The following is a 20,159-nucleotide window of genomic DNA, read 5'->3' on the forward strand; positions in this document are numbered from 1 at the left end:
TATTTGTCAAGTCGAATAGCAGTGCACTGGCTTCTCTTGTGGCCAATAAAACCAAGTCGCCTGTCAAAGAGAACAAAGTGAAATATGCTCGCATAAAGCCAAATTCTCCAAAAGTAAACACGAAAAGTGCAGCTGTTGAACATACCATCACCAAGCGTGGTGAGGTAAATTTATCTTAAGTTTATGCCAACTTGCCATTCTTGTGGTGTTAAAGGTCACATTAGACCTCATTGTAGGAAGTTACAGGCGCCAAGCACTTCACATGTGCACTTAGTGTATTATCATGATCATAACAAGTTTATTCCTGCATGTTATTTTTGTGGGGTAAAGGGTCACATTCGACCTAATTGCTTTGAACTCTATGGGTACCCCGATGCTCTACCTCAATATCAAGATGTTAGTAAAAATGGGGGTAAGTATCATCGTTTTGGTTATGGTTTTGATAGAATGCAAAGGCTTAGATATATGACGACTTCACATGAAAAGAATACGAATGTAAGCCCTATTCATTTGTTTAAAATTGTTGAAAGAGTTAAAAAGGTCAAGACTATACCTATATGGGTGAGGAAGTCAGACTTGAGACATCGAGAGAATTTATCTACCAACACTCTAGATGACACTGAATCATCCAGAGGAATTAACCTTGCATTGTAAAGGTTTGTTTTTGCATCCATAGTATATGTTGGTTTTCTTGTCTATCCAATACCTAGAGCTATGGTTTGTATTTATTAGTATGTGTTGCTTAGTTTCCTATGTACCGCAGTTGATTTATATTGTTTTTTCTTTTTGTTTCTTAATCTGTCATTATTTAGTTAGAACTCAAAAAGATTTTGTTTTTGGCATATGACAAAAAATCCAAAAACATTCATATATTAAAAAATAAAAATAAAAATTCTTTTGGGTGTTGCATATTTTTTCAAGTATGAGTAGTCAACCATGGGTCACATAAATGCACATTTAAAAAAAAAATGCATGCACATTTCTTGTCAATTTCACTCATGAGATACATTCTGACATTAGTTGCACCATGCCTTAAGACTCTATGATCGCCACCTTTAAATGTCAAATTTAGAGAGATTACTTAAAGAGGCAAGTTGACTCTCATGTACTTGGATATGTCTCATATTTTTTCCTTGGCGATTGACCATTTTTTTGGCATCATCTTGTGAATACGGTGTTCCTTGGGTACAGTTGAAGAAAAAGTTATATGTGTTATTCGCATCATGAGACTTTAATGCTTATCCAGGCGTCCATTGAGTATCGGGCAATTGGGGTGAGGTACTCTCCCTCTGAGCATTCGTGTCACAAAATGGATAAACCTTGTGAAGGCTTCCGTGTTTGGACCACTTGCTAGTAACCGGAAATTGGGTATGAGGTACTCTTACTCTCAACATCCGCGTCAAACAGCAGTGGGGTAAAAGAGAATACATTTTTGGGGTCGTTAAAAAAAAGTATTGAAAAAAAAAATGAGAAGGAGGAGTGTTCCTTAGTTGAGGGGGAGTTGTGCTTAATTCTTAGCACATAATTCGTGTCGATGAGTGCTTGGTTTGACTTCGTGAGGGGTAGAGTGTTTGACAGTCCAATCGTACATGAGAGTTCTCAAATCCTTGATTGGTGATCTTGATATCTTATGACGTGTCACACACTCACTTTGTCATGGTCTCATATCGCATGTTGCACTTAATTCCAGATTCATTAATATTTGGGATACATACAAGTTTACTCATGCATCTGTTTAAAAAATGTAGTGACAGTTATTGAACCTCGTCGTTGAGCACTCACATCTTGAATTAATGTGTTCGTCTCCTATGGAAACGCAATTTATTTTGTGTGGATAGTTGCCTGGTGTGGTAGTTGGTTTTGATTTTTGCAGTTGTTTTCGGGCTCGATGGAGCGTAGCTAGTATTTTGCTCTACTTTGGTGCTTGGCTTATGCTACTATATGGTACTGCTTGGTGCTTGGCTTATGCTACTATGGTACTGCTTTCTAAACTTCCATTTGGTATATGGTTATCATGGAATGTGGTCATACTAGCTAGTTAGCTTTTAGTTTGTTTATCGATGTTATGATCTGTTGGACCTCTAATCTCCTTTTAATCCTTATTGATCTAGGTGCTTATTCATGTGTGCTCTACCTTTGTCTTTCTGTGACAAAAAGGGGAGTAATTTGTTGACTAACAGATTGTGCATCTTTAGTGTTTTTGCAACTTTACAGGCCGTGACCACAATCTATTAAGGGATAGTTTTTTTTTTTTGTCGAGTGTGTTTTGTCATGGAAGTGCCAAAGGAGGAGATTGTTAGGACTACGGGCCACAGTCTCTTTGTGTTGGCAAATTTCAAGACAAAAACACATTTAATTGTATCCCTATTTATCGAGTTGTAATTTATTTTTCATTTTAATTCTAGAGTGTTTGTTTAGGGAGTGGAAGAAAATTAAATCTTTTGTATTTAATAGGTTGAGTCTTTAGGTAATGAGAGTGGAAGACTATCGAGAAGATCAAGGCAAAAGGATTTCGGCATATAGGAGCCATATTTGGAAAGGCAATTACAAGGATAAAGTCGGTCCATCCACTGGGTAAAAATTAAGCTGGGGTTATAAATACATGCTTTCATTTATTATTTCTTTGACCTATATACGTGAGGGCAGCTGAAATACATGTTTCTGTGAGGTGAAACATTCAAGGGGTTTCATTATTGAATCTTGGAGTTCCTAATCAATTGTTCAAGCTACCATGAAACTCCAGAAGGTGTTCTAAATTTTATCTCAACAAATTTAGATCGAGTTGTTTTTCGGTGGATTCCGAGAGACAAACGGAAAGCTTGTGGATTCAAGGCAGCGGCGGTCAAGTACTGGGTGTGGTGAACGTGGATTCGGCAAGTAGGTCTTAGGCTCGATTGTGAGGATTCAAATCATAGGGTAAGATTACTTGTACGTAACTACACAATGTTTATAGTGTTTGATTCATTCCTGTGGTTTTTTCCCGTTTAGGGTTTTCCACGTATATCTGGTATTATTCTGTTTATTGCTTTCGTTTGTGTGAATTGTTTAGTTATTGATTGGTGAATCGTTGATTGAGATTTAAAAATAGCAAATCTATAAACTTAGGCAAGCTAGGATTTTTCAGTAATTAACTGCAATGATGAATTGATGAAAATAATATGAGCTAGCAAAATGAAACTTAAAGCGGAGGAACATAAATAAATATCTCCTTTAGTACAGTAATGTACGAATCAATAATGCTCGCTGGTCACCGCGCGCTTGCAACCAAAACTGTAAATTACAAAAAGTTTTTAGGTGTTGGGTGGGTACCATGTACACACGTGGTATTACCACGTTCCCAGCCGTCCAAACCCGCATATGATAAAAGTACTAAAGTACACACAACCACAATAAACACAAAGTTCATTATAGCTAGTTCAAGGAGATATCTTTGACAAGTACTACTTCTGTTATGGCAGCTGCTGCCTCCAATTGCCAGCACTGACTTGGGTAAGAAGAATTTCCTGAGGAAGAAGGTTATACTTGATGCCAACTTCTCCGAGTATCTTCTTCAGCTCGAGTATAAGATCTGTCATCCGGACACTCCGTTCGCCGAAGTTTTGATGGTTAATGGTGTGCTGCACGCACAGGCACATCTTCAACTTGTTCATGTCCTCGATCGCCGTCACTATCACGTCGTGATTCGGGTTCCAGTGCTTCGGCTTGCTCTCTAGGTATCTGCAGCAACCCGAAATGCGCAACGCAAAAAGATCATGAAAAGGAAGATAAAACCATAAAACAATGCCAGGTGTCTTGGCCAACTTATTCGTGCATTGACTAATTTTGGCAGAGTATTATTTGAAATGGATTATTGTGAAAATCATCTAACCAGCAAGTGATATAGGAACCATAGAACTATATGTTATAGAGATGGATACAGGAGCTTACATTTGAATGGCCTTTTTGAGGGCGTTTATGGATTCCATGGAGGTGTTGAAATCGATCGTGAAATCAATTCCATCACCCATCTCTGGACTCCTATAAAAATTGCTAATCGGCTTTGTGATCAGGACTGAATTCGGGTAGTAAATCTTCTCATTATCGTACCGAAGAAACACCGTGGTCAATATATTCATCTCTTCCACAACCACCTGCGTATGAAAAAACCCGACAACAACGACGAAAATTCTAGTGGTATTAGCACTACTAGAAATCCAGAATCTCTGAAAAGACTGTCCAGAGGGGATCATATGTACCTGAACGCCGTCGATTACGCAACGATCGCCAATGTCGAAAGGATGCATGACGAAGACAAAGATGATGGACTCGAAAATAGTCTTGCAGGTGTTGTGGAACATGACTCCCACGAGAACCACCTGTGTCACGACGAAGAATATGAGTTTGGTCGTCGCCAACCCCATCACCAAAAGGGATATCACGATTACGATCACGCTAACGACCGCGCTCGCCAGCTTGTGGAGTTGCTGCACCGCCGATTTCGTGTCGTTCAATGAGTGCGCTAGGCCTTTTCGTTCGAAGTAAGCGCGGACCTGCATGTGGCGAATACGTAGTGTTGTTTGATACAATTGAAAACTGGAATATATTGTGAGGAGAAGATAAGGAGGAGTTGGAAATATAGTACTTACCACCCAATTCTTGAAGGCAGACTTAGCAATTGTTCCAGTCTCAAGGGCTCCTTCAAAGAGAGGGAAAATGGTATGAATTTCAACTCTGTTTAGGAATCTCATTAGATCTTCCTCTTCAATGTACCTTCATCCATAGATACACAACATAAATATAATGAGCTTGTTAAAACCTTCGTTTTTTTTTTTTTTTTTATATTTTAAACTCTAGTGGTAATGCGCGATTGGTAGGACATTTATTTATTTATTTTATCAGCGGTAGGAAACCTTTTGAAATTTGAACCATTAATTATAGAAATTCACGACTCAAATCGCGCACTACACCCATGTAGTGCATTACTATAGTGCCCCCAACCCCCAACTCAAGACAACATTAACTGTATTCAATGTTTTTTTTTGATAAGTAACTGTATTCAATGTTTCTCAAGAATTACTCTGCCAAAATTCTTCACCATATATTTAGGGATGTCGAGTTTAGGAAATATTATTCAGTGTTCTTGAGGCACCACGTGCTTTTCCACCACATGTTTTTGTGGGGCCAGTACGAAGTGTATAAAACCCACAAAAATGTAGTATTAGGGATGCCATGTGGCGATGCTCCAAGACTAAATACTCGGAGTTTTTTGGGCCGGGGGGAGGGGGGGCCACCGCCTCCTCCTTTCCCCTCCTCCCCCTCCCAGCTCTCCCCCCCCATTCCCTCCTATCCGTCTCCTCCCCTCTCCCCTCCTTTCTGTTTTTTTGTTTCGAACCCTCTCCGTTTTTGGGTTGTGCCTCGTATTATGCTTCGACAGATGAGTCTCTGGCCGGCGGCCGTGTACCCAGTCTATTCTGGCTCCTCCTTGGTTCCTTGATTTGGTAGTAGTGGCCGGGGGGCTGAAGGTTTAGCGGGCGGCGGTATGGGACGATAATAAAGGTGTGATGGGTTTGGTTTTTTTTTTTTTTTTTTTTTCTGTTTTCCTTTTCTGTTTTTCTGGCGTATCCGGTTCTTCTCCGATTGGTTTCCCTAGTTCGGTTGTGTTCCAGTTTGGGTTTTCCCCGGATCTGGAGGGTAGGGGAGATGGGCGAATAACATCGCCGGGGTTCGGTGTCCTCAAAGCACTGTTGGTCTAAGGCTCCCTCAGATCCGCCGATGTGCAGCGGTGGGAATAAGTTCGTGGTGTGTTCAACTTCAGCGGCTCGATCCAACAGAGGAGCGTGTAGATCTTTAGGCGCCATGGGTGAATAAACCTGTTGGTTTTGCTTCGGCAGGAGAGCTGTACTTCACCTTTTTGTTGTTTCTTAGTTGTTGTTGCATTTTCAGATTTCAGTTGTGCTTTATGTTTACTGCGGGTTTGAGCTGGGGGTCGTAAAGACTCTCTACTATCTGGACCTAGATTGGTTCCTAATCTAGGCGTTTCGTCGGTCCTGCTTGCAGGGGGTGCCTGTGTCGAAGTCTTGGTTCTTTCTTGTATCATTTGATGGAATCTGTATTGCCTTCAGACTTTGGATTGAAATTTACAGTTTCAAAAAAAACTACTCGGAGTTTAGGCACTTTGGGGTTCTCGGTCCAACCAGTGGGCGCAATTTGATGACGATTGTCCTGAAATCAAAATTCTTTTTAAACTCACTTAGGTTTTTTTTTTTTTTTTTTAAGCATGCTTGTGTAACAATGTCGTCAGTCGTGACGAACAAATTTGGTGGTCCAACCTCCACTAATTTATGGGGTAGCTATAGTCACTAGAAGTAGTCAAAAATGCATAAAATTACCATTTTTGAAAGAGAATAGGTTAACAATTCAGCTTTAAAACATTGGGGGCATGCTTCTCTCTCTCTCTCATAGCAAGCTCCAAATAGTTTTGCCCCTCGAGCGCCGAATATGTTACATGGACTTAGACTAAGAGCAAAGAATGTAAGTGTATGGGTGTTTGTGTCGAAGACTAATCTGAACTTTTTAAGGTGTGTTAGTATATGAACTGTTAGAATAATAAAAATATTCTGATTGATTATAGTTGATAGAATCAATTGTAATTGATTAGGATCAAGGATTTGATTATCTTTCCATAGTATATGATTTGATTTTGTTTTCATATTTTAGGATTCCCCTCTTGCAAAAATACAAGAGCCTATGTACATGTTATTAATCGAATTCAATATTTCTTCTCTCATATTTAAATGATATCAGAGCTAGGTCTTGGGTGGCCTCACCTCTCGTGGGAAAGTCTTTGTCATTTCTGTCGCCCGAGTCAGTCAGTCAGTTCCTGGTCTGTTCCCTCCACGTGCATCTGGGCTGCACGTAAGGGGGACTGTTATACTTGTCTCACATCGCTCATCTAAGCCACCAAAACTTGCTTAATAAATTCTAGAGGCTACTCCACCTATTGCCAATTGGTTTTAGGTTGGAACCCTTCAAAAAATCTAACATGATATTAGAGCTATAAGATCTAGGCCCTGTGGATATTCGCTCCTGGCTGGCAGCCTAAGCCTCGCTGCCGTCCATCGGGCACTTAGTTACTTTATCAATCTTCTCCACGCTTTTCGGTTGCCTACACCCACCAACGCTTATGGCTTTTCAATTACTGGCTTCTTCTTTTTTCGATTTTTCTAGGTTTCTCCTGGTTTTCTTCCTAGTTGTTCTCCTGGCTCCTGGCTCCTGGCTCCCCTGATCGTTTCCCTCTCCTGGCTTCTCTTGGCTTGACTTGGCTTGGCTGTTCTTGGTTTCTCTAGTTTTATTCAAACTCAAGTTGGTTGACCTACTTGAGTTTGAGGGGGATGTTAGAATAATAAAAATATTCTGATTGATTATAGTTGATAGAATCGATTGTAATTGATTAGAATCAATGATTTGATTATCTTTCCATAGAATAGGATTTGATTTTGTTTCCATATTTTAGGATTCCACTCTTGTATAAATACAAGAGCCTATGTACATGTTAAATTGAATTCAATAAAATAATTATTCTATCATATTTAACATGGTATCAGAGCTATAAGATCTAGGCCCTGTGGATATTCGCTCTTGGAGGGCGGTCTAAGCCTCGTTGTCATTCGCCAAGCACTTAGTTACTTTGTCAATCTCCTTCACGCTTTCCAGTTGCCTGCACCCACCATGCCTCTTCACTACTGGCGCTCGTGGCTTCTTCATTTTCTGGCTTTTGTTGGTTTCTCTTGGTTTTCTTCCTGGCAGTTCTCCTGGCTCCTAGCTCTCGGCTTTTGGCTATCCTGACCGTTTATTTCTCTGGCTTCTCTTGGCTTGGTTTGGCTTGGCTGTTGGCTTCTCTTGGTTGTTTTTCAAACTCAAGTTGGTATACCTACTTGAGTTTGAGGGGGGATGTTAGAAATTCATAGAATCAATTGTAATTGATTAGGATCAAGGATTTGATAATCTTTCCATAGTATATGATTTGATTTTGTTTCCATATTTTAGGATTCCACTCTTGTATAAATAGAAGAGCCTATGTACATGTTATTAATCGAATTCAATAAAATTTCTCTTCATATTCTACATGGTATCAGAGCTATAAGATCTAGGTCCTGTGGATATTCGCCCTTGGCGGGCAGCCTAAGCCTCGTTGCCGTCCGCCAAGCACTTAGATACTTTGTCAATCTCCTTCACGCTTTCCAGTTGCCTGCACCCACTATGCCTCTTCACCACCGGCGCTTGTGGCTTTTTCGTTTTTTGGCTTTTGTTGGTTTCTCTTGGTTTTCTTCCTGGCAGTTCTCTTGGCTCCTGGCTCTCAACTTTTAGCTCTCCTAGCCATTTCTTTCTCCTGGCTTCTCTTGGCTTGGCTGCTAGCTTCTCTTGGTTGTTTTTCAAACTCAAGTTGGTATACCTACTTGAGTTTGAGGGGGTATGTTAGAATAATGAAAATATTCTGATTGATTATAGTTGATGGAATCAATTGTAATTGATTAGGATCAAGGATTTGATTATCTTTCCATAGTATATGATTTGATTTTGTTTCCATATTTTAGGATTCCACTCTTGTATAAATACAAGAGCCTATGTGCATGTTATTAATCGAATTCAATATTTCTTCTCTCATATTTAACATGGTATCAAAGTTAGGTCTTGGGTGGTCTCATCTCTCGTGGGGAAGTCTCTGTCGCCCGAGTCAGTCAGTCAGCTCCTGGTCTGTCACCTCCACGTGCATCCGGGCTACACGTGAGGGGGAGTGTTAGACTTATCCTACATCGCTCATCTAAGCCACCTAAACTTGGTTAATAAATTCTAGAGGTTACTCCACCTATTGTCAATTGATTTTAGGTTGAAATCCTCCAAAAAATCTAACATGAACAATGCCCGTATTTTAGGCTTGAGACAATGCCCGTATTTTGGACACCTCAGGGTGGCACAGCAGGCGCCCCCTTTCCCACATAGTGGTGCTAGAGAATATTTCGACAATAGTTGTCATCATCAAGTATGAGACAACCAAATCCTTCCATTTGTGAATGTACGTGAGAGAGAGAGAGAGAGAGAGAGAGAGAGCGAGACTTACGAGGACCATTTAATTTGGTTATGTATGGCAAACATTATCAGAAGGGATGAGTGGTGGTCTCAAGTCCGAACTCATTTTCAGAGCATTGGTGAATGCCACTCGGCTTCCGCAGTGTTCGACAGGACAATATAAGATAAATTTTTCAGTGCCGAGCGGGTAACACGTTGTACTCCCTCGGCACATCCAGGCCGTCCGTTTTAATTTTGGACGGCTCGAATTTGGAGAGAGAAAAATGAGAGAGAAAGAGGAGAGAGTGGTGGGGTGAGAGGAGAAAGAGTATTGTAATCTAAACTGTCTAACACACTTTTAGACGGCTCGAATGTGAGTGCTCAGCATCACGTCAGCTAGGTGACGTGGTACCCATCCGACACCCAAAAATTTCTCAATAACTAGGGCCCAAGGCCTTAATTGCTCACAAAAGGCCAATTTGCAGCTCACTTTATATCTATCCAAGTCTTATAAAGGGAAAAAATAACCCTCGATTATTGAACTGTTGAGGTTGTGATGATGGTAAGGCCCCCACTGAAGTTGGACCTGGGAACTCTGTGGTGACTTTTGCTCACTACAGGATATAGAGAGCAATTTTAGCCATCGATCTAAGCAATTAACGGTTCGAATTTAAGAAAAAAACCCTCTTCCTTGAATATTCTTCTGTGGAATTTTTTTTTAATTGAATCGTTGAAAACAATTTTGCACGGCGGAAATTATTCTATATATAGTGCCTTTGCTCACTACGGAATCCTGAATCCCACCAAAATCAACCCCACAGTACCATGAGAGGATGAGGTTTTCTTCACCACTTGCTCAATTAACCGACACAAGCGCTTTTACTTCAATGATAAGAGTATCACACTACTATTTTTTTTTCACCTACGATACAAAATGGATACGCAGATACGAGTAGTTTATTCGACAAATTCTCTAACAAAATACTACTACGTACCCTCGATACCATATAATCATCTGCAAAGCATCCAAAGCACCTATATATATCTGATTCGAAAAACGAAATCTCACGGCATTCTACATGTGCTAGAGAGTTCTGTCTAGCCCCACTTTAATACCCATAGAGGATTAATTGGACCCAAACATAGAGCAAGAAATCGTTATTTTTCTTTTTCGTAAAGAAGTTTGAAATTAAAAGAGGATAACTGAATGCACACGTTTACAGGCATACCCGTGGCAAAAAGAAAAGAAAAGTCGGTATTACTTACTCATTAAATCAACCACACATATTATATATATCATTTCTTCGTTATGTACATAAGTGATCATTTTCTAGGAGTGACGTTTGAGTTTTTTTTTTTTTTTTTCCTTTTTTTTTTTTAAATCTTTTCTTTTGAGTTTGACATTTGGGAAAATCTTTATTTATAGAGGTCCGTAAATAAATTTTACGGAGACCAATCTCGACCGTTCAAAAGTGTTTTGAATATTCCGGATTAAAGATAAACTATTAACAGTAAGAAATGTTTATTAGCGGTCAGAAATTAAAAATATATCTCAACCGTTGCTTGCCGAAAGGGACGGCTGAGATCATGGGTTTTTCGTGAAGGGCTTGTTCACGGAACCTCCGTGAATAAGACAACCTCTTGAGATTTACTATTGTGCTCCGCTTCTGATATCTATTCAAATACAAAGAGTCTGTCCACATAGATATTTCATGCACAGATTGTGTACAGATTTTTTTGTGGGCCCACTACGGGTCTCACACAAATGATTCGAACCGTTCATTAATGTAAAACACTTTCGCAAGGGTTCATGGGAAAAATTATCTCAATCCGATACTTATAGGTGCTTGATTCAATCATTTAACTTTTTATTATCCTGAAATCTTAATGAAAAGTTAGATGATTGGATTAAGAACTTATATCGGTGTCGGATTGAGTTGATTTTTTATGCGAACTCTTGAAAAAAGTGTTTTGCATTTAATGAACGACTCGGATTGTATGTGTGGAACCCGTAGTGGGCCCAACAATTTTTTTTTGTACAATTTATGCACTTTTATCTGTGTGGATAGCAACTTTCATTCAAATAATCGTGTTTGGCTCATGAACGGCTTCAACGTAATTGTGGGTCGTAGAAATATATGTTTAACACGTGGCAACAGTTAGTGTGCCACAAAGCCCACTACAACTTTGTTAATAATTAATATATCACTATGATTAAGGTTAATCAACAAGCATGATTAAAGTAAAGGAAAAAGTTAAATTGGGATTAGACCCATAATTTCATTTGATACATTTCACGTGTTAATATTTGGGGTGGACCAATCATGGTCCGTCACTACGTGCCACATCTCACACGTCCACGCGGGCGATTACGGTACCACACAGGTTGTAGATGCACATAGAATTTTAGAGGTAGGATCCTATGTGTCGAAAGTCTCTATGCTGTTGTATTGAGAGATTTTTCGGCTTTTAAATTTAAAACATAAAAAAAATTACACAATTCAACGGTCAAAAATCTCTCGGCATAGAGAGGAGATAGAACACTGAATTTTAACATAGTTGAATTAATAATTGGAATTAATTGATTTCGAGTAGGCTTAATTTCTTTAGACATTATATATATACGTAGAAAGAATCCAGAATGAGAAAAAGTTCTTTTCGGATCAACTAGACAAGGGGCTGTCCGGACAGCTCTGTGTGGGCTCCCTTCACGCATTTTTTTTGAAAAATCTGAACCGTGCATTTTGTAGTGCCCGCAAAATAATGTATCTACACAAAAAAATCAGCTTGTTCGGACAATAATAGATATGCCAAAAGTTGAGTTTATACATAGAAAAATGGACGACCGTGATCTGTCAACTATTTTTAAAATTAAACTGTTTACAGTCGTCCATTGTTCTGTGTAAAAACTCAACTTTTGATATAAGTTAATTTTTTCATAAATACATTATTTTGCGGGCCCTACAAAATGTACGATTCAAATTTTTCAAAAAAATCCGCAAGGGGCCCGACACGGAGCTGTACGGACAGCCTATTGTCGGGTTGATCCGAACAGAACTTATTCTCATCGAGCATTAACCCGGAGAGAGAGAGAAGCTTACCTGGCACCGGGTTTGGCGACATTTTTAAAGATCCTTTTGGCAGTGGTTCTGGCCTCCCACTCACTAGTAATCTCCGACTCAGCCCTCCCGAACTCATCCACCGTCGTCGATATAGTCGACAACCCAAACGACCTAACGTAACTCACGAGCCGCTTCACGTTCCAAGCCGAAGCCGACCTTTGCAGGCTCAGCTTCCTCAGCTTCTCCATATCAAGCCGCCTCGACCCGAACCTCTTCGATTTTGAATTTATCAGAACGTTACTCTTTTTCATCTTCATGAGCTTAGCCGGGAGCGACTTGGAAGCCGTTAGTAAGTGGTGGTTCTGGCGCTGAGCCATCATGTCGTCGTCCACGGGCGGGCCGGAAAGCGTGTCGAGAATGTAGTGGTGGAACACGCTTTCTTTCATCCGGTCGAAGTATGTTGCCACGTGGAAGGAGGACGCTAGGACTTTCACCAGGATGATTTTGATTAGCCAAATGGTTGCGCCAACTAGGACTGCCACTAGGGCTTGGAATACCTGGTTAATTGGAGTTGAGAAATTTGGAAAGATGAGAAATATGATTTTTATTTTTTGAAAAAAAAACAGAAAAGGGAAATAATTAATTTACGGGCTAAATCATTACTATCTGAAAAATAATTAATTTTTTGAAATGCATATCATTTTTTTATTATTTATATTCTAATTAACTAATACTCACTCCGTCCCCGTTCGGCTAAATAAGTATTTTTTGTCCTTATTCAAATTTTTTTCGCATTTGTTAGTTTTTTGTAATTTTTTTGGGATTTATTGCATCCATGACAAGAAGAATCTAAAAAGTAAAAAATTACGATAGAAACCTAATTTTTTTGAATAAAGACAAAAATAAGCCAATAAGCCAATTTTTTCGTCTTTATTCAAAAAAAATTGATTTCGATCATAATTTTTTACTTTTTAAATTTCACTCGTCATGACGATGCAATAATTTCCAAAAAATTGACAAAAAAGTAACAAATATGAAAAAAAATTGAATAAGGACAAAAAAATAAGCCAGTTAACTTATTTAGCCGAACGGAGCCTAAAAATTAGATGACAATTTTTGACATTTGTGCATTTTTAATTCCTTATATCTTTCAATAAGAATCTCAAAAAATATACAATATAAATTTTGTTTGATAGTTCTCGATTAGTTTTTTTATATAAAGTTTTTAAACTCGTGAAAAATATTATAAATTAAAAAATATAAGTCATTAAAAATGACATAAATTTCAAAAATTATCATTATTTTTGGGACAAATAAAGTAATATTTTTCATGAATTTGAAAATCAATCATTCTACAATCAGAAACACTTACACAATCTCACTCACATTCACATTTGGGCACATACACACTACATCTCTAGTGTGTGTGATGTTAGAATATAATATTGGTATTAGTTTCACATTGGTTAATGTAGTCTTATGTTATGATTTTTCATTATATAAATAAGAGTTGATTGTGTTTAGGGTTAGTTAATACAATACCTTATACACTTTTCCTTATTTTTCTCACAACATGTGGGACCCACCAAAAATGATGGGTGTGTGTATAAAATGTTTGTGTAAGTGTGTGAGGTTATGAATACAGGGGTGCTGTAGCGCACCCCCTTGTAGTGCATGTATAGGACGGCACACAACTGTCGATTTCATTAATCAACGGTTCAGATCAAAAATCAATTATGACTGGTAATTATCGGTCATAATTAAAAATCATATCTCAACCATTTATTGTTAAGATCGATGGCCTATGTGCGCTTTACAGGGTGCCTTCCACTACAGGATTTCCCAATCCATGAGGTTATATAATAATTGTTTGAAAATTTTGTACAATAGAATTAATTGAAAACTATTAAACAAAATCTATACAGTATTACATATTTTTTTAAAGATTCGTATTAAAAGATATAAAAAATTAAAATTAGCACGAATGTGAGCATCAAATTTAGGACGGAGGGTGTAATTCAGAATCTTTTGATTTTTCGTTTGCTTGCCGAGCAAAAAAAAATCAAAAGATTGTGCGGTATAACAGAGCTCTGGGGCATCACGTAATGGTGTTCTAGGTGGACTGAACAAAAGATAGAAACAAGAAATACGTGAAATACTAAGGCTTTATAATAGAAAATTAACAGATACACACATAGAGATGCGATAAGGGATCTTTGACGATGAGTTCACCTTTTTGAGCATTTTGTTCTTCTTGTGAATCTTGGAGTTGAACATGATAGTCCAAGCCAGCAGAACAAGGCCCAGCCAAACACAGCTCTGGAAGCTCTTCCTCAGCCCATACACGAAATACAGCACTCTCTCTCTCAGCATGAAGTTCCGCTCGATGACGAACACCAGAAAGCCGATGACCCAGCCCGATATGAGCCGGCCGCTGAAGGTGACCATCACCATCAAGCACCATTTCCATGTCTCCAGCCCCCAGGTGACGTGGTTTAGTTTGAGAGAGCAGATTAAGCATGCTAATATTACGATAAATAAAGCCCACTCGATTATGGCGAGACAGTTGATTTTCTTCCTCTTCTTCTTCCGGTACTGTTTCTCTTTTCCGGTTCCTCCTATTGGAATTTACGCATCAAATTAGTAATCCACAAAATGAACATGAGTTTGTGGCATGAAAATAGATGAATTATTAGAACAGCCAAGAGGCCTTTGGCCCTATGTCATCAAAGGTGCATTAAGGTGTCAGAAGAAAGAAGGTCAGTGGTTCAACTCGGTAATAATCTAACTATTCTAACAATTCGCGAACAAAAGAGAAAAGAATTAGAGCAAGAAATGTATATCAGTAATAACCATGAAAATTAAATAGTAGGATAGTTGAAGATGACAAGTAATTAGATATCGTAACGTTCTATTCGTCTCTCTATTCTTTATGGATTTTTCGAAGCTATCTTTAATAATTCAAAGTATCCAAACCAACTTATTCACATTTTAACCTAATTTTTTGGGACCAATCCTGGCCTTCATCCACTAGCAGAACTAAAAGTCCTATACGAATTGACCCCACAAAAATTGATACAGCTTACAATGTTTCATATATATAATTCTAGATATGCAACAAAAATAAAAGGAAAAATAAAGATTCGGCACCAAAATAAAGAATGTAAAAATAGAGAAAAAGTTAGAGAGAGAGAGAGAGAGAGAGAGAGAGAGCGCAATACTTTGCAATAGGAGAAATTAAATTAAAACAAAAAAAAGGATAAAAATGAAAAAAAAATTTCTCAGCAAACGAAACAATTTATATTACTCGAAAGGTTACATCGAAGGAGAACAACCTAGCTCATAAAGCATAGGAGCACCACAAAAATATAACGCATCCAACCAATAGTTGAATAACACATCTCAAAAAAAAAAAAAAAAAATTATAGGAGAGTGTATATTTGCAAATGGGAAGTTCTTTGTTTTCTAAAATCTATAACAAAAGTTACAACCTTGGGTGATAAAAAGACATTTTGAGTTTATAAGAATCTCAAGAAAAATGATTAAGCATTGAAATATTTTGGAGCCTAATTAATTAAGTTGCTCTTCTCCTTACAGGAAGTACTACTGCATTGTAAGAGGAGAAAAATGAAACATTGTGTACACCTTCATCCACATCGAGATCTTCGTCGTCGTCTTCGTCATCGTCGCTGCTGCTGTCGTCGTCGTCACTTGTTGTGTAGCTCGGGTTAAGAGGTTGGAGCTCCTCGGATTCATGTATGCGTAGGCGCGTGGCGGACGGGAGACTGAACTCGACGTTGCGAGACTTGGGTTTGGAGAAGCTGAGACGGCGGAGAGTTTGTTTCCTTGTTAGTGCGTGTAGTAACTGGGGAGTGGAAGTTGGGTCCTTGGGTTGTGATCGATCCGGGGATTGGTTTTTGGTGGTTTCTTGGTCTATGGTCACAACTACTTGATCGGGATTTTCCATCTCTCTCTCTCTCTCTCTCTCTCTCTCTGACTAATGCTGCTAAGCTTGTGTGGGTTTGCGTCTGGTTCTTCTTCTCCTTGAGGTTCTCTGCATTTATATATATAATGGAGGTGATGATCATGAGATTGGTGGTGTGTGTCCCCTTGAAACCACTAAAATGTTGGAGCAATGATTGATGCATGTGTGGCGCTTTTTTTCTGCTCCAGAAGAATTTGAGGGACCCGCATGCAGTAACGTACAGGCTGTACAGCTCCTTTTCATTTTCTCCTCGTTCATTTGAGGCTGAGCCCCGCTAAGGATTTTTTTTTTTTTTTTTAGAATTTTTGCATTTTTTTCGTTTTATTTTATTCATTTTGGGCCAAATGTTTTTATCCCTTCTGATTCTTCTCGACAAGAAAAATCGAAAAAATAAAAAATTATAATTTTTATTCAAATATTTTTAAAAATATTTAAGATAAAGCCTAAAAAGCTAGCTTCCTCCCTACTTGTTATGTGCACAAATATTGGTTCTCATACAGTAAAGTTAAACAGACAGCTGATAAGTATGAACGAACGCTGTCAAGGAGCAAACTTCGGAAAGCAAACTACTGCAATTAGCACGAAGGAATAATTTTCCATCTCTCTCTCTCGAGAGAGAGTAGTGCTAATTAGCTTACGTGGTTTGGGTCTGCAATCTTAGATTACATTTGGTGCGTGTACACCGCCCATATATAGTGCATGCGTGTGTCCTTGAAGCCCACTGAAATGTTGGAGCAATTATAGAAAGCACTAAAGATAGGTACATTATCTTTTTACATTACATAATTACATTATGTCTTATGTGGAGTCTATTTCGGGTCTCAGAAAAATTTAAAAAAATACTGATAAATTTTAAAATATTATTTTATGGGGTCTTGTAAAAAATCAGTTTTAATGGATATCGGTAAGTATCATTTCTACATTTGTAGTGAAGAAACTGCGCAGATGAACAATTTTATCCCTACAAATCAAAAAGTAATACTTACCGATATCCATTGGAGCTAATTTTTTACAGGACCCCATAAAACAATATTTTAGAATTTATGGATATTTTTCTGAATTTTTGTGAGACCCAAAATGAGCCCCACATAAAATGTAATGTAACATATAGTGTAACTATATAGTGTATGTAGCATCAATGAACATTAATGTTAGGGACAAAAAAAATTTAATCTGAGAATCAAATCCACTAATGTTGTGACAATTCTTGTTTTGTTTTCTTTTAGAGTTATCATGGTCACAGCTCAACACTCCATTGTGACAGGTGAAACGAAAGCATCTCATATGGTGCCCGTCTTCCGCCGTGTAGTCTGGCAACTATTGAACGTAGTGCTTTGTAGATCGTGGTGGCCAGAGGCATTCTCTCCCGCCGGAGAGGGAGATCTAGGTTGGTGAATGAAGTTTACTCCGGTACGGCATACTCCGTTTGGTTCCATTACCAATTTTTCTCTCTTTTTTTCCTTGGCTCTCTTTTTTGGTGTCCCTTGTGTGGAATTTCTCACCGTTTGTGCGGCTTCTATCACCCTTGTGTGGGTGGTTTTTGTTGTTTTCTGCAATGCTCCGTCTGTTTGGAGCGGTAGGTTTAGTTAGAGTTACGTGTAGTCTTTGGACTGAGTTCTCTCCTGTTTGGTTTCTTAATTCCTTATTAGGGATGGAGTTTGATAGGCGCATAAATGTTCATATTAGCGCCCCCTTATATATCTTTGTTACGTTCTATTTATATTATTATGCAGAGTTTAATGCTTAATTGTTGTGTTGTAGGTATTTGGAGAGTTTGATATAAAAATATACAAAATTAAAATATTAAACGGTGTTCGACGTTGGCTTCGTTCGAATTCAATCAAGTGAAAGATTTGAACTACAATCGGAGTAATTATTCGCAAGTTAAATCGGCGGAATTAATGTTCACAGGAAGTAAAAGAATTAGACTTAGACTTATGTCTACGGTGGGCCCAATGATTCACAGTTAGAAAAATGGTGGGCCAAGCTTAATATGGAGTACGGCCAGGAAAAGAAAAAAAAGGCTTTGTCAAGTGGTACACGGCTGGGAAACTATTATAAAACAGTAATGCTACACACACAGTATTTGTGCACAGATTTTGTGTACAGATTTGTTGTGGGGTCCATTATGGATCCCACACAAATAATTCGAGCTGTTCATTAAATGTAAAATATTTTTTCAAGGGCCTCCGCTAAAAATCAGCTCAATCCGATACCTATAAGTGCTTGATTTAATCATCTAACTTTTCATTATCCTGAAATTCGAATGAAAAGTTAAATGATTGAATCGAGCATCTGTAAGTATCGGATTGAGTTGATTTTTTGCGGAGGCCCTTGAAAAAATGTTTTATATTTAATGAACGGCTCGGATTATTTGTGTGAAATCCGTAGTGAGCTCCACAACAAATTTGTGCATAAAATCTGTGCACAAATGCTGTGTGTGTAGCATTTCTGATTATAAAAAAAGGAGGAAAAAGGGTTTCAGGAAGATATTCGGACGGTAGAAACGAAGAACGGGGCTGACGCGAGATTCAATTATTGTTTATTTTTCAAGTTTTGTTCAATTACTTGTACTTTGGTAATTTATTTTAACTTCAATTCTTTATAAAAGTTATTCGTTGATATTTGATTAGTTGATATTTCTTGTTTTTTTTTTTCATTTCGCATAATATATAGAAGCATGTCTCAAATTATGATTTCATTTGCTTCTTATTTAATAATGAGTAAGTAATCATCAGGGTAGGGTCGCGGGGTCATTAGCACACCGTGGCCAGGTCGGACACGTTCTGCTCCTGTTTTCTGAAATAAAAATTGAAAGGGCAATTTTAGGTTAATTAAGATTATTCGTGAGACGAACCTGGGCATTGTCGGAGCCCATGTGAATGGGGGAATGGGGTCCAAAACTCATTCTCCTCTACGCATGGGTAAACGGCAACCTTAAGGTTTCGCATCTTGCGGGGTATCTTTTTTAATCTAAAATTGAGCTTTTTTAAAAACACCGAATGAAGCAGGTTAATCCAGACTGGTTACGAAAGATATGAACCCTGCGACTGTACCTTCTTTTTAATCATTTGAAAAGTATAATTAATTTATAGGTTTTAGTTAGTCTTAATCAATCGACAAGAGGTGGCTACCTATGAGCCAGTTTAATCAATAACAACTTGAGTTTTTAGTCAGCACACATCACTGTCTCTGTGGATTCGACTCCGGACTTACCGGATATTAGGCTACATCGGTCTCCGCCCTACGCTTGGGGCAACCCATTATTTTAGGACTAAGAAATCGGTCAAGTAGAGTTTTCTCTTGATATATTGATTCTTGAATCTATAATATCTGTTATCATTTTGACAAAAATTAAAGAATTACCACAAGTTGTACAAAATACTACTACTCTGCCAATGTTTTTTTTTTTTTTTGAAACTGTCAATACCATAAATAAAAGCCATAAGGCATCACAGAAATCATCATAAGATAAAGGAATGAACCAAAACTACCTAAACCTAGACACAGGCACCTACTGCAAGTGCAGTGTAACATCCGTTAATTTCGGGTTCAGTAATTTATTGTGCTTTTACCGTTTGAAAAAAAAAGGAAAGAAAAAGAAAATAGAGGTGGCAATATGCATGGATATGTACAAGTGGCAATACATGGAACTATTGAGGTGTCAAGTTTTGGGCATGAGGTGGAGGAATTTAAGGACCGGAGCTACTATATTGTTTTGGACGTGTGGCTGGAAGAGGTGACTAAGCAAAATTGCCTTGACTTCATTTTGACACCTAGCTAATATCCATCATTGACACATCATGCTTTAGGATCCCAAGCCAATTATATAAATCAACATAATTTCTTGTTCAATTTAGTGGTGGTTGCACCGAGAGAGCCGTGGGAGAGATGCTAGTAAATATATATCAGCTAATTAGTGTGAGAAGTGAGAGAAAACAGTGGACTCTTGGAGTTAGGAAAAAAACATATAGAAGTTTTGAACATATGCGGTTTTTAGCCGAATGAGGTTTCTGGCCTTGGGTGGTGGTGGCACAGTGAGCTTTGGCCGTGATTTTTTTTGCGTC

At 38.3% G+C, this 20,159-nt stretch overlaps 1 protein-coding gene across 1 annotated transcript; it reads right to left on the reverse strand.

The window, feature by feature from the left end:
* Positions 1 to 3,174: 3,174 nt before the first annotated feature.
* LOC131306642 (mechanosensitive ion channel protein 10-like) lies at positions 3,175 to 16,157 on the reverse strand. The gene is made up of 7 exons (XM_058333024.1): positions 15,753 to 16,157; positions 14,340 to 14,725; positions 12,147 to 12,664; positions 4,626 to 4,749; positions 4,236 to 4,529; positions 3,928 to 4,130; positions 3,175 to 3,717 (listed from the first exon to the last, which is right to left on the reverse strand). The coding sequence occupies exons 1-7, from the start codon at positions 16,072 to 16,074 to the stop codon at positions 3,450 to 3,452; spliced, it is 2,115 nt and encodes a 704-aa protein (XP_058189007.1). The 5' UTR covers positions 16,075 to 16,157; the 3' UTR covers positions 3,175 to 3,449.
* Positions 16,158 to 20,159: the final 4,002 nt, after the last annotated feature.

The sequence above is a fragment of the Rhododendron vialii genome, chromosome 11a (genome assembly GCF_030253575.1).
Source record: "Rhododendron vialii isolate Sample 1 chromosome 11a, ASM3025357v1".
Classification (NCBI taxonomy): Eukaryota; Viridiplantae; Streptophyta; class Magnoliopsida; order Ericales; family Ericaceae; genus Rhododendron; species Rhododendron vialii.